Below are 14,660 nucleotides of genomic sequence, written 5' to 3' on the forward strand. Positions count from 1 at the left end.
AGATAAACCAGAGGACAGGAAGCAGGCAAGGTTTGTGATTAAGTAGAGGGTCACTGAGTAGAACAGTGCTTCATTAGACTCAAGCCTAAAAAAAACACCTGGCTCCCTCAACAGGCAGCTAGCTATCTGTTGTTTCTATGGAAAACTAACTCTTGTGGGACTGCTTGTCGGTGTTGATGTTGTACTGAAGCTTCATGATGCCCTATGACCCTCAAACTCAATTCTGGACCTCAAAGCCAGTTCCACTGCATCTTTTCATTGTTCCCCTCTAATCAGGGACTGATTTAGACCTCGGGACACCAGGTGTGTACAATTCATTTTCAGGTAGAACAGAAAACCACTAGGCTCCGGACCTCGTAGGGTAAGAGTTGAATACCCCTGCCCTATAACATGTAGTGAAATTAATACTCCTGGGTTGAATTCACATGACATTAGTGTTTGGTTGAAAAGAGAGCTGCCCTCACTTGGCCTGTGTTGTTTGTTTTCCCGTAAGCCAAAGGCACCATGAGGAAGTGAGTCAGTATTACACAATGAGTTTACGGTCAGTCAGGACAAACCAGCTTAAACCAACCACACTCTCCTTCCAGTAGTGTGTGTGTGTGCGTGCGTGGCTTAACCTGTAACACTGTCTTTATCTCTTTCTCTCCCTCTCTCTCATACACTTAAATGATTTGTCAGATCATTACCTCACCTTTACCTGCTCACTCAGCTATGCCTGTCGATCACCTTGGTGACATGACATCACTGCTGTGTCACCTGATCTCAGATTAATGCTATCGGCTTGGTTAATCTGTTTTTCAGACTGCCAAGGCTCCAAAGGCCTCAGTGGGGGGGAGGAGGAGGAGGGGCAGCCATTAGAGACAGAGACACAAGACAATTTAGTGTGACTGGGGAAGATTTATTCTGTAGGAAATTACTTATTACTCTGCTCTGCTCCTACCTTATAGTTTCTCCTAATAATAAGTATTGCTAATTCAAAGACGCTAGACAACCTTCAAAGATACTAGAGCGACGAGCACAACGCCAAAACATTTTGTTAATGTCTATGTTTGAAGTCTTCCATTCATTTCCCATTTTGACAGGTCAATATTGACACTGCAGCACACACCCCCAGCCCCATTATGCTCTGTCATGAATGTGACAGACTTCTCTCTGCTGCCAGTACTGTAGCTCTCTGTTCAGCTCTATTCTCCATGTCTCCTGGTCCTACAGGTGGTCACTGTCCTCATGTGGCCTATACTCACCACACTCTTTCACCGCACAGACTTACTTTTAGCAACAACTCAACGGGGTTGGCATGGGACAGTTTAGCAGTCACAAAATGTAATAAAGCAGTATTTGCTGACTCGCTGATAATGAGGAACATACTAGAAGTGAAATAGTTGCCCCAAACAAAATGTAAAGTACAGATTTATGGGTTTAGCTGTGGCGTCACAGGTCAGGAGATGTCTGTAATGAGGTATTTGTGTGTGAATGTTTGTGCTGTTGTGTTTTCCAGGGATCTGAAGCTGGACAATGTGCTCCTTGATAAGGACGGACATTGTAAGCTGGCTGATTTCGGCATGTGCAAGGAGGGCATGTTTGAAGGTGTGGCCACAGGCACCTTCTGCGGGACTCCTGACTACATCGCCCCAGAGGTCAGTTTACCCCCTCCACTCATACACCCCTTCCTCTGCACTAAGATGCCATTCTTTACCCCAATGGTAATCATGAAGCATCAGTTTCCCATAAATCTAAGGTCATTAGAGTTCACATTCTTTATAGGAGCCAGCCAAAGTCCCAGCCCCACTACATCACCCCACCACTCTGAATACCGACACTGTGACCACTGGTCCTCTAGTCCAGCCTCTCTGGTGGTTAACAGTTAGGTAACACACCTGTGTTGGATTGGCCACCTACCACCGTTTCAGTTCTGTCAGGAGAGCCCCATCTGCCTCTCACAGGCTCTGTTTGCCAACATTTTTAAAATCCCCACCACCAAATGTACCAAGAGAGGGGTCCTTTGTGAATATGAATGTGTGTATTGGAATGTGCATGGGTTTGTACGGGAAGCATATAGTTCCATTTTTATGACTGAAGGGCACAAGTTTGGATTTATGAAGGGCTTCATTGCAATCCCCAACACTCAGTCCTCAGTGTATCCCAATGAAGAGCAGCTAAACCCAGTGACCGGTCTTGGCTTAGTGGTTTCTGATGTTACCTTCTGTAATATTCCAGTACAGAAATTCCAGGCGATGAAGTACAGTACAGGTTCTTTGCTGTGGTGTGTAATGTGGTTTGATGTGATGTGGTTTGATGTGATGTGCTGTGCTGTGGGTACCCAGATCCTCCAGGAGATGCTGTACGGGCCGTCTGTGGACTGGTGGTCTCTCGGCGTGCTGCTCTACGAGATGCTGTCTGGCCACGCCCCCTTTGAGGCGGAGAACGAGGACGACCTGTTTGAGTCCATCCTGAATGAGGAGATCAGCTATGCATCCTGGCTGAGTGCTGAGGCAGTCAATATCCTGAAAGCTGTAAGTCTATCCTCAATGCGGAGCTCATCAATCTTTCCTAATGACCACAGTTAATCATGTCAATAACAGTCCATGTTGTTCATGTTACAGAGGCCTTTATAGTGTTTATGTCAGAGAATGTACAGGTGACTGCCAAAATAAAGGAAACCCTTGAGTAAATGAAGGACACAAAGTATATTGAAAGCACGTACTTTTATCCACACAGGCGTGGTTTTCTGAGTTAATTTAATGAACTACAGTTGAAGTCGGAAGTTTACATACACTTAGGTTGGAGTCATTAAAACTCGTTTTTCAACCACTCCACAAATTTCTTGTTAACAAACTATAGTTTTGGCAAGTCGGTTAGGATATCTACTTTGTGCATGACACAAGTAATTTTTCCAACAATTGTTTACAGACAGACTATTTCACTTATAATTCACTGTATCACAATTCCAGTGGGTCAGAAGTTTACATACACTAAGTTGACTGTGCATTTAAACAGCTTGGAAAATTACAGAAAATGATGTCATGGCTTTAGAAGCTTCTGATAGGCTAATTGACATAATTTGAGTCAATTGGAGGTGTACCTGTGGATGTGTTTCAAGGCCTACCTTCAAACTCAGTGCCACTTTCCTTTACATCATGGCAAAATCAAAGGAAATCAGCCAAGACCTCAGAAACAAAATTGTAGACCTCCACAAGTCTGGTTCATCCTTGGGAACAATTTCCAAACGCCTGAAGTTACCACGTTCATCTGTACAAACAATAGTACACAAGTATAAACACCATGGGACCACGCAGCCGTCATACCGCTCAGGAAGGAGACGCGTTCTGTCTCCTAGAGATGAACGTACTTTGGTGCGAAAAGTGCAAATCAATCCGAGAACAACAGCAAAGGACCTTGTGAAGATGCTAAAGGAAACAGGTACAAAAGTATCTATATCCACAGTAAAACGAATCCTATAGCAACATAACCTGAAAGGCCGCTCAGCAAGGAAGAAGCCACTGCTCCAAAACCGCCATAAAAAAGCCAGAATATGGTTTGCAACTGCACATGGGGACAAAGATTGTACTTTTTGGAGAAATGTCCTCTGGTCTGATGAAACAAAAATAGAACTGTTTGACCATAATGACCATCGTTATGTTTGGAGGAAAAAGGGGGAGGCTTGCAAGCCCGAAGAACACCATCCCATCCGTGAAGCACGGGGGTGGCAGCATCATGTTGTGGGGGTGCTTTGCTGCAGGAGGGACTGGTGCACTTCACAAAATAGATGGCGTCATGAGGGAGGAAAATTATGTGGATATATTGAAGCAACATCTCAAGACATCAGTCAGGAAGTTAAAGCTTGGTTGCAAATGGGTCTTCCAAATGGACAATGACCCCAAGCATACTTCCAAAGTTGTGGCAAAATGGCTTAAGGACAACAAAGTCAAGGTATTGGAGTGGCCATCACAAAGCCCTGACCTCAATCCTATAGAAAATGTGTGGGCAGAACTGAAAAAACTTGTGCGAGCAAGGAGGCCTACAAATCTGACTCAGTTATACCAGCTCTGTCAGGAGGAATGGGCCAAAATTCACCCAACTTATTGTGGGAAGCTTGTGGAAGGCTACCCTAAACGTTTGACCCAAGTTGAACAATTTAAAGGCAATGCTACCAAATACTAATTGAGTGTATGTAAACTTCTGACCCACTGGGAATGTGATGAAAGAAATAAAAGCTGAAATAAATCATTCTCTCTACTAAGACAGGGAATTTTTGCTAGAATTAAATGTCAGGAATTGTGAAAAACGGAGTTTAAATGTATTTGACTAAGATGTATGTAAACTTCCGACTTCAACTGTATGTAAATGTTATATATATTTTTTTTTTTTCATAATTTCACAAAAATTAAAAAAACTGTTGCTTTGTCATTATGGGGTATTGTATGTAGATTGATGAGGGGGAAAACATTTTTTAAATACATTTTATAATACGGTTGTAACGTAGCAAAATGTGGAAAAAGTCAAAGGGTCTGAATTCTTTCCAAATGCACTGTATGCCAAGGTGCATTGAAGCTGTTCCGGCGGCACGTGGTGGCCCAACGCCCTATTAAGGCACTTTATGTTGGTGTTTCATTTATTTTGGCAGTTACCTGTATGTCAGAGTACATTTTGTCTCTGAACCAAAGTGCAAGGAAATCAATATCTTCACAGGTGTATATTTAGAGCTTCGTGAGAAAAACCAATAAGTACAATTAGCCTACCAGTCAGCTGTTTGCATAATAGGATACCAACATTATAGACTGTATGGAAGTGTTGCTACTTAAAAATGGCAAACGTAACTGGCACCCAGACATCTGTGGCCAACAATGTACGCCACTAGTGCTATATAAACAGGTAGAGAATGCATATAAGCCCCAGTGGTGTAAACTACTTAAGTAGTACGGTATTTTATTTAAGTTGTTTTAGAGCGGTTAGACAGGGCAGAGGTTTGGGGATAGTTTTAGGTCAGTGCAGCGCTGTAGCTATGTGTATAACAGATCACCTGGGTCTTAGTGTATGACAAGCCTCACACACAGTGCTCCCTCACTCAGCCAGCTGTTGTGTTGGCCCTGTCCTCTTACCTAACTATATTAAGGCACAGTCTGCTGCTCTGCTGCTGCTGCTGCTGCTCTGGCTATAAATACCCCCCCCCCCCCCCCCCCCCCCTCAAACAGAGAGCACATTGTTTGGTGTTTGACAGTTGAAATGCTGAGGTGGACATTTTCCCACCTCATATTTGACTCTCAAATAAGAGCAGGGTAAATGTATTTTGGTGTCTTGTTGCTTTGCATTAGAGGTCTTCTCGGATCCCAAAATTGAGATCCGAATTGGATCTGTTAAATTCCTTCCCGTCCCCGACAGGAAAAAAAATATATATCCAATTCGGATCCGAGGTGGACCAGATCTGACCCAAAACATGTCTGAGCTGAGAGAGAATTGCATCCACCCGTCTGTAAAAAACAATATGCAGCTTTATTGCCGCGCCAAACAGCAAAAAATTGGACATGCCTGGTAGTGAACTTTAATGTGCATTTTCAGTTGTATCTAAAATAATTGCAGTTTGGTATTTTCACAATGATATCCCTATAGTTAGACGGAGAACATTATGAGGTTTTCATAAATGTTTTCCTTATTTGTGTTGACCAAATATTTGAGAAGGATGATTTTATATGTGATGATCATTGCGTGCCAGACAAAGCAGCGAATAGTTCACTTTTGCCTGTAACCTAATATTATGTAGGCCTTTTCTTTTACTGAGCAACATTACAATCTAGCCTATTTAACTATTTGATCAACATTGATTTAGATGAAAGTTAGGCCTGTTTGACCAGCAAGCTTCAAATTCGAAATACATTTTGAATAGGCTACGGAAGGATGGAGTCTCCCATCTGCATTCCCGTGTAATTTCCAAGAATTAGGATCTGTAGGTCTTGGTTAGTATTCCCGCTATGACAACGCTATTTTTGGATTGGAGAGAAGAGTAGAGGATCAAAGGAAATGGGTCAGTCAGTTCATGATGATTCAGAGAGAAATGCACTATGTAATTCTGTCCTCCTCAACCGACCACAAAGTTGAAATTGGGCAATCCTATTTGAGACGCCTTGTGAGTTCTGTGTGGTAAGACATATTTTAGTAGGCTTTCTTTAACTCGGGTCTAACTCATTATATTAGCCTATTATACTCATTATATTTGTTCTAAATGAAATGTAGATACAGTATATCCTTTAGGCCTACAGATTTAGCCTATACAGCCTGAGATTGGTTTGGATGCGGATTTGATAGAAAAGTCATCCACGCTACGGCTGTGTAGTCCTACCGTCTGGAGAGTTAATAAAATATTAATTATTGAAGAGACAAATTGTCCTGATTTCTTATACCTATCCATGCCATACACAATCATTAAATCGGCATCCCTTCAGTATTAGGCATCTATGTTTTCTGCAGATAAACCTATGGCTATCAGTCTACCACACACACACAACATGAGCAAATCAAATTTTATTTGTCACATGCGTCGAATACAGCAGGTGTAGACCTTACTGTGAAATGCTTACTTAAAAGCTTTTAACCAACAGCGCAGTTCAAGAAATAGAGTTAATACAATATTTACTAAATAAAGTAAAAATAAAAAGTAACACAGTAGAATTACATAACAATAACGACGCTATATACACGGGGTACCGGTACCGAGTAAATATGGGGGGGTACAGGTTAGTCAAGGTAATTTGTACGTGTAGGTAGGGGTAAAGTGACTATTCATTGATGATAAATAGCGAGTAGCAGCAGTGTAAAAACAAAGGTGGGGTGGGGGGTGTCAATGTAAATAGTCCGGGTGTCCATTTGATTAATTGTTCAGCAGTCTTATAGCTTTGGGGTAGAAGCTGTTAAGGAGCCTTTTGGACCTAGACTTGGCGCTCCGGTACCGCTTGCCGTGCTCGCCTATGAATCCTAACAAGGCACCCCAACCTTCTCCCTCAGTATCTCCACCTTTTCTTCACGCGAATGACAGGGATTTGGACCTGTTCTCCGGAAAGCAATATATCCTTTGGACTCATTAAAGAAAATCTTTGTCCAGTACGAGGTGAGTAATCGCTGTTCAGATGTCCAGAAGCCCTTTTTGGTCATAAGAGACGGTAGCAGCAACTTTATGTACATAACATGTTACAAACAAAGCAAAAAAATAACAAAATAGCACAGTTGGTTAGGAGCCCGTAAAACGGCAGCCATCCTGTCCGGCGCCATTAACTTGGTCAAAAATGTTCTTTATTAAAGACGATCAGAAAGAATGTATCGGTAACTTTGCATTATAGAATAACTTATTTATTTTAGATGAAAGCCACAACTAGCACATGAATGAGTAGCTCATCTTTGCTGACAAATATCACACTTGACTTGAGTCATTCAACATTAGTTAACAAACTGTTATTTTAAACAAAGAAAATACTCAAATAAAATAGCAAGATAGCCTAAACAAATAAATTAGCTAGCCTACATAACTAGTCAATTGAATATAAATTAAATAGCTCAGGTCTTGAAAATATGGGCGACCGTCTTTTCCCCTCCATATTCACAATGTGCATAGATGAGGCCCATACAGAGGATTTCCCTGTCGGTTTTGCCTCCTTGTACTCTTTTTCATTCAGTTTCATCTTCACATCAGTAAAGAATGTCTCAATGTTTCATTAACTCACTTTATATAGACGGGCTATCACTCTTTCCCGCTGCCTCGTCGTCCTCCTCTCCTACAACAAGTAGCCTATTTTACCCCACGTCACTGACATACAGTGGCTCGTTTTCATAAAGTGAATATGCAGTTTTGTTGCAAAATTATATTGACACATTTGGTTTGATGAAAGAGGTAGTCCTTTGAGAGAATAAAATGTAAATGTGTGAAATTTGTGTTGATGTTGTTTAGGAAGTTAGGAACTCTTCAAATATAATACCGACCTCAGATCCCGGGTCACTGAGCGGGATCCGGCTCGGGATCGGAGGGTTAACTACAAAATGTCGGGCCGGATCCGGGTCAGATATCGGGTTCGGGTAGATCCGTGAAGACCTACTTTATATGTCTCTCTACTTGATATAATTGGCTTTTTCCCTGCATGGTGTCTCTATGCAGAGTGGATGGATCGCACAGCCCCGGTAGAGCTAGTGGAAAATATGATAGACTCAAATAGGATTGCCAAATTTCAACTTTGTGGTCAGTTGAGGAGGACAGAATTACATAGTGCATTTCTCTCTGGCTCATCATGAACTGACTGACCCATTTCCTTTGATCCTCTACTCTTCTTTCCAATGCTCTCCTAGCCTCTGCTTGTCTCCTCCTTTCTCTACATCTTCTCTCTTCTCCTCTTTCACTGTGAGCTGCTTTGTTCAGGTGGAAAAAAACAAGATGGCACTCGGGTGATTAAGAGTGTTACTTTGATTAGATATTGCTTTCATTTTGGTCTAGTCTCTGTTTGTTAACTGTGTTTGGGTCTGGTGTGACAAGACCTATTAATGTTAGGGTGGAATGGGGTTGAATCCGGTCTCATTCATCCTGGGGGAGAGAGAGGGCTGCTCTTTAGTTTTGGCTGAGTGGGAAAGCCACTGCTAGCCCAAAGGTGTGTGTTCAGACTCCTCCGCTAACACAAGGCTGGCCAATATACATTCATTTGTTAGTCTGGAATCGCTCCTTTGGGAAATGTGTTTTTAATGTTGGTTTGTTGTGTTTTCTTTTACTGTTAATTCCCCTCAAATGCTCTTACACTCCAACTTCAGATGTTGGACAGAAGAATGTGATAGGTCCACGTCTTAAGTCCACGAAATGGTTGCTTGGTTTTGTTGGCTCACATTTAAGATTAATAGAATTTGCAAAACACATTTGTGTCTTGCCAGATGCCAAGATGAGCTGGATAAGAAGGTGCTACTGGGCCTCTGTGTCTGTGTGTCTGTGTGTGTGTGTGTGTGTGTGTGTGTGTGTGTGTGTGTGTGTGTGTGTGTGTGTGTGTGTGTGTGTGTGTGTGTGTGTCAGGGAGGTGGATGGGATGTTATTCAAGTTCGAACCAGAGCTGATGTAATTCTCAAAAGTCTAATTATAAGTCACACTCAAATGATATATTCCACCCTTTCATTAACACACATTTATATAATTTTATTGTACTTTTATTCACTTCTCATATGCAGTTATATTTCTGTGCTCTCCACAGTTCCTGACTAAGAACCCTGCCCGGCGTCTAGGCTGCGTGGCAGCGGAAGGTGGGGAGAACGCTGTGACTAGCCACGTCTTCTTCACTGGAATCAACTGGGACAAGCTGAACTGCAGGGAGCAGGAGCCGCCCTTCAAACCCCGCATCGTAAGACACACACACCTGATACACAAACCCCGCATCGTAAGACACACACACCTGATACACAAACACCGCATCGTAAGACACACACACCTGATACACAAACCCCGCATCGTAAGACACACACACCTGATACACAAACCCCGCATCGTAAGACACACACACCTGATACACAAACCCCGCATCGTAAGACACACACACCTGATACACAAACACCGCATCGTAAGACACACACACCTGATACACAAACACCGCATCGTAAGACACACACACCTGATACACAAACCCCGCATCGTAAGACACACACACCTGATACACAAACACCGCATCGTAAGACACACACACCTGATACACAAACCCTGCATCGTAAGACACACACACCTGATACACAAACCCCGCATCGTAAGACACACACACCTGATACACAAACCCCGCATCGTAAGACACACACACCTGATACACAAACCCCGCATCGTAAGACACACACACCTGATACACAAACCCCGCATCGTAAGACACACACACCTGATACACAAACCCCGCATCGTAAGACACACACACCTGATACACAAACACCGCATCGTAAGACACACACACACCTGATGCACCTGACAAATTACACACACACTTGATACACGTGTTTGATGTCAATACAAACTGTTTACAGTAGACACTTCTGTTGAATTGCAATACCTCCTTCTGTCTTATTGTACCATTTACAATGCACACCCAGTTTCCTCTCTTATCCATTGTATTATGGTAGGTAGTGGCCTGGGATATGAAGGTGGTATCTGTTGGCAGTTACCCCAAATTCTTTATAGAACCTCTCACTCATCTTTTGTGTTATTGTAACGTTACCTCCTATGCTGTCTATGCTCCAGAAAACTGCAGAGGACGTGAACAACTTTGACCCAGACTTCACCCAGGAGGAGCCCACCCTGACGCCCATTGAGGATCTCCTTCCCTCTGTCAACCAGGACGAGTTCCACAACTTCTCCTTCACCTCTCCTGAGCTGCTGGACGATTAGGAGGCCCTGTGTGACCCCCCAGCACCTCCAGACTTCTGCTCTACCAACTGAGCCATACAGGATCCCAATGTGTCTTGCTCTGGCTAGTTCACTGGCACAGTTGACTGGTTGGCACTGCCTTAGCCTGTATCTCTAATTTTGAAAGGCAGTTTAGACTCAGCCCTCGTCACTGTGGTATATGACTGTCTGGTTCTCTGTGGAGAGAGAGAGAGAGAGAGGTTACTCAATGAGGCCAGATTTTAGTCAGATGTTGTTTTTCCATGATCCTTCCCTTTATCTTTGGAAAACATGTGACAGTCCTGACTTGTAACCTTGTGTATTAATGCGTAATAATGCTCTTACAGTATCTGACTGCAATGCAAAGCAATTTTAATAGCAATTTTAATGGCAATTTGTCCCCAGATATGGAAAGATGAATTTGCCTACAGGTACTTCAAGATGAATACAAGCCGTTTTTGAACTAATGGGAATTGTGTGTGTCTGTGTGTGTCTTTATTAATTTGGCATACCTTTTGTTCAATGCTGGGATCATTATTCAACATAACTGCCTGTGACTCTAGTACAAACGATGGCAGGGAAAAGGGTAACGTAACCAGCACTGCAAAGGTTTCCCAGAACAACTGAGCTGCTCGTTAATACTGGAAGGACTGCAGAGGGGGCTGTGTGAAATAGTTTCTCAGTGACGTAAGTCCTTTACGGAGAACACACACTCAAACACAAACACACACACACACACACTCACTCACTCACTCACTCACTCACTCAATCATTCGAGCAGATACATGTCAGACACTTTCCCCTTCACTCAAACACAGGGATGTGGTATGTGGAGAGAGAAGAGGAAGGGAGAGAGGGAGACATTGTGTCTTACACCTTGTTTTGTCTCTGCTTTTTAAGAATACATCTCACCCTGTGCCCTGTCAAAATGGTACATTGCTAAAGCTTTGTTCCCTGCATTTAAGATGGGTTTATGAAAGCATGTTTCTAATGAGAACTAATGAGAATGTTTTAATACATCATTTTCTGAAGGAATCTTTTATCATTGGTCATCAGTGCGAGATGATGCAACATTTCATCTGAATTGAATAAACTGGTGATTCAGAGCTGTTGTGAAATTTCAGAAAGTTTTTCTCTGTTGCATCTGCCTGCACATGTGGTGACGAGTCGGGCAAATTGAGAGGGTATAGCAGATGTCAGACAATCAAGAAAACCAATTACGAACATGCCAATGGTCAAAACAAAAGCATATTTTAGTTTTATATGGATTAAGGTATGCTTTAATAACTGCCAATAGCTCAATTCTCTCTTTCTATGTTATCCAGTTCTTCGTGATCACAGTCCTTCAACAGTTAAATGAATACCATTTATTCATTTCCCCCCCAGACCCACCCTTTCTCACACACACACGGAATTTATCTGCAATGAGACATTCCTTGTTTGTGGGCAGACATGCTGGTAGACAGGCTGCAGGCTGCCAGCACAGTGAAAGCTGTTTTCAAGGCTGTAAAACCATGAAGGTGATGGAAAATTCTCTCCAATGTCCGTTGACTTCAGAAAGTATTCATACCCCTTGACTTATTCCAATTTTTTTTGTGTTCTAGCCTGAATTGAAAAATGTGTAAATGTATGTTTTTTCTCACCCATCTACACACAATGCTCCATAATGACAAAGTTGTAGCATTTAAAAAAAAAATGAAATACAGAAAAATCTAATTTACATAAGTATACACACCCATAAGTCAATACTATGTAGAATCACCTTTGGCAGTGATTACAGCTGTGAGTGTTTCTGGGTAAGTCTCCAAGAGCTTTGCACACCTGGATTGTGCAATATTTGCCCAATTTTATTATTTTATAATTTCTTCAAGCTCTGACAAATTTGTTGTTGATTATCGCTAGACAACCATTATAGTCTTGCCATAGATTTTCAAGGAAATTTAAGTCAATACTGTAACTCAGCCACTGAGGAAGATACACTTTCTTCTTGGTAAGCAACTCCAGTGTAGATTTGACCTTGTGTTTTAGGTTATTATCTTGCTGAAAGGTGAATTCATCATCCAGTGTGTAAGGGGTGCGTAACTGGTGGCAGAGAAGTCAAACGCAGGAGAGCAGTACTGCGTAATAACTGGAGCAGTTTAATATACAAAACCACCGGCATCCAGAATAACAACTTATGGGTACAAAACCCGTCGCACACCAGACAATAATGTGCACAAGCACTTACAACAAACAATTCCGCATAAAGACATGGGGGTAACAGAGGGTTAAATACACAACACGTAATGAGGGAATGAAAACAAGACAAAACAAATGAAAAATGGATTGGCGATGGCTTGAAGACCGGTGACGTCGACCGCCGAACACCGCCCGAACAAGGAGAGGAACCGACATCTGTAGATGACACGCGGCTCCAGCAGCGCGCTGACACCGGCCTCGGGGATGACCCGGAGGGCGAGGTGCAGGGCGATCCGGACGGATACGGTGGAACTCCCACAGCATTGAAGGGTCCAACACGTAGGTACTGAAGGCCCCTCGCCGAACGCCTCGAATCCAGTATGGAGCGAACGGAGTACGCCGGGGCCCCCTCGATGTCCAGAGGGGGCGGAGGAACCTCCTGCACCTCAGACTCCTGGAGTGGGCCAGCCACCACCGGCCTGAGGAGAGACACAAGGAACGAGGGGTTAATACGGTAATCGGGGGGAAGCTGTAACCTGTAACTCACCTCGTTCAGTCTCCTCAGGACTTTAAATGGCCCCACAAACCGCGGACCCAGCTTCCGGCAGAGGGGCAGGGTGCGAACATCGGGGCCTCACTGCGGTGACAGTCTGCGCTGGCTTTCTGGCTCAGCACGGCACGCTGAAGGTGAACATGGGCGGCGTCCCATGTTTGCTCCGCGCACCGGAACCAGTCATCCACCGCAGGAGCCTCGGTCTGACTCTGATGCCAAGGAGCCAGAACCGGCTGATACCCCAGTACGCACTGGAAGGGGGAGAGGTTAGTGGAGGAGTGGCAGAGCAAGTTCTGGGCCATCTCTGCCCAGGGCACGAACGCTGCCCACTCCCCCGGCCGGTCCTGGCAAGAAGACCTCAGAAACCTACCCACATCCTGGTTAACTCTCTCTACCTGCCCGTTACTCTCGGGGTGAAAACCCGAGGTAAGGCTGATCGAGACCCCCAGACGTTCCATGAACGCCCTCCAGACCCTCGAAGTGAACTGGCAACCCCGATCAGACACTGTCCTCAGGCACACCGTAGTGCCAGAAGACGTGTGTAAACAAGGCCTCCACAGTCTGTAGGGCCGGCCGTAGGGAGACCGGGCAGCTGGAGGAGACGGCAGGACTTAGAAAAACGGTCCACAATGACCAGGATCGTGGTGTTACCCTGTGAGGGAGGTAGCTCGGTAAGGAAGTCCACCGACAGGTGCGACCAAGGCCGTTGTGGAACGGGTAAAGGGTGTAACTTACCTCTAACTTACCTCTGGGCAGGTGCCTAGGAGCCTTACACTGAGCGCACACCGAGCAGGAGGAAACATAAACCCTCACGTCCTTAGCCAAAGTGGGCCACCAGTACTTCCCACTCAGACAGCGCACCGTCCGACCGATGCCTGGATGACCAGAGGAGGGTGACGTGTGGGCCCAATAGATCAGCCGGTCACGGACAGCAGACGGAATGTACAGACGCCCAGCGGGACACTGGAGGGGAGTGGGCTCTGCACGTAGCGCCTGCTCAATGTCCGCGTCCAGCTCCCACACTACCGGCACCACCAGGCAGGAGGCCGGGAGTATGGGGGTGGGATCCATGGGCCGCTCCTCTGTGCAATACAGCCGGGACAGTGGGTTTGCCTTCACGTTCTGGGAACCTGGTCTGTAAGAAAGGGTGAAAACAAAACGGGTGAAAAACATGGCCCACCTTGCCTGGCGAGGGTTCAGTCTCCTCGCCGCCCGGATGTACTCCAGATTGCGGTGGTCAGTCCAGATGAGAAAAGGGTGTTTAGCCCCCTCAAGCCAATGTCTCCACGCCTTCAAAGCCTTGACGACAGCCAACAGCTCCCAGTCCCCCTCGTCATGTTTTCGCTCCGCCGGGCTGAGCTTCCTCGAGAAGGCACATGGGCGGAGCTTCGGTGGCGTACATGAGCGCTGAGAGAGCACGGCTCCTATCCCAGCCTCGGACGCGTCCACCTCCACTATGAATGCCAAAGAGGGATCCGGATGGGCCCGCACGGAAGCCGAGGTAAACAGAGCCATCAGGTGACCAAAAGCCCTGTCCACCTCAGCCGACCACTGCAA

At 44.8% G+C, this 14,660-nt stretch overlaps 1 protein-coding gene across 1 annotated transcript in view; it reads left to right on the top strand.

Annotated features, from left to right (window-relative positions):
* LOC120059897 (protein kinase C eta type-like) overlaps positions 1-10,828 on the top strand; it is a 39,635-nt gene extending 28,807 nt beyond the window's left edge. The window contains exons 11-14 of the mRNA XM_039008969.1: positions 1,499-1,637; positions 2,325-2,513; positions 9,207-9,353; positions 10,229-10,828. Of these exons, the coding sequence (XP_038864897.1) occupies positions 1,499-1,637; positions 2,325-2,513; positions 9,207-9,353; positions 10,229-10,375 (622 nt within the window). The 3' untranslated portion in view covers positions 10,376-10,828. The remainder of the gene's footprint in view (positions 1-1,498; positions 1,638-2,324; positions 2,514-9,206; positions 9,354-10,228) is intronic.
* Positions 10,829-14,660: the final 3,832 nt, after the last annotated feature.

This window comes from Salvelinus namaycush, chromosome 15 (assembly GCF_016432855.1).
Source record: "Salvelinus namaycush isolate Seneca chromosome 15, SaNama_1.0, whole genome shotgun sequence".
Lineage (NCBI taxonomy): Eukaryota > Metazoa > Chordata > Actinopteri > Salmoniformes > Salmonidae > Salvelinus > Salvelinus namaycush.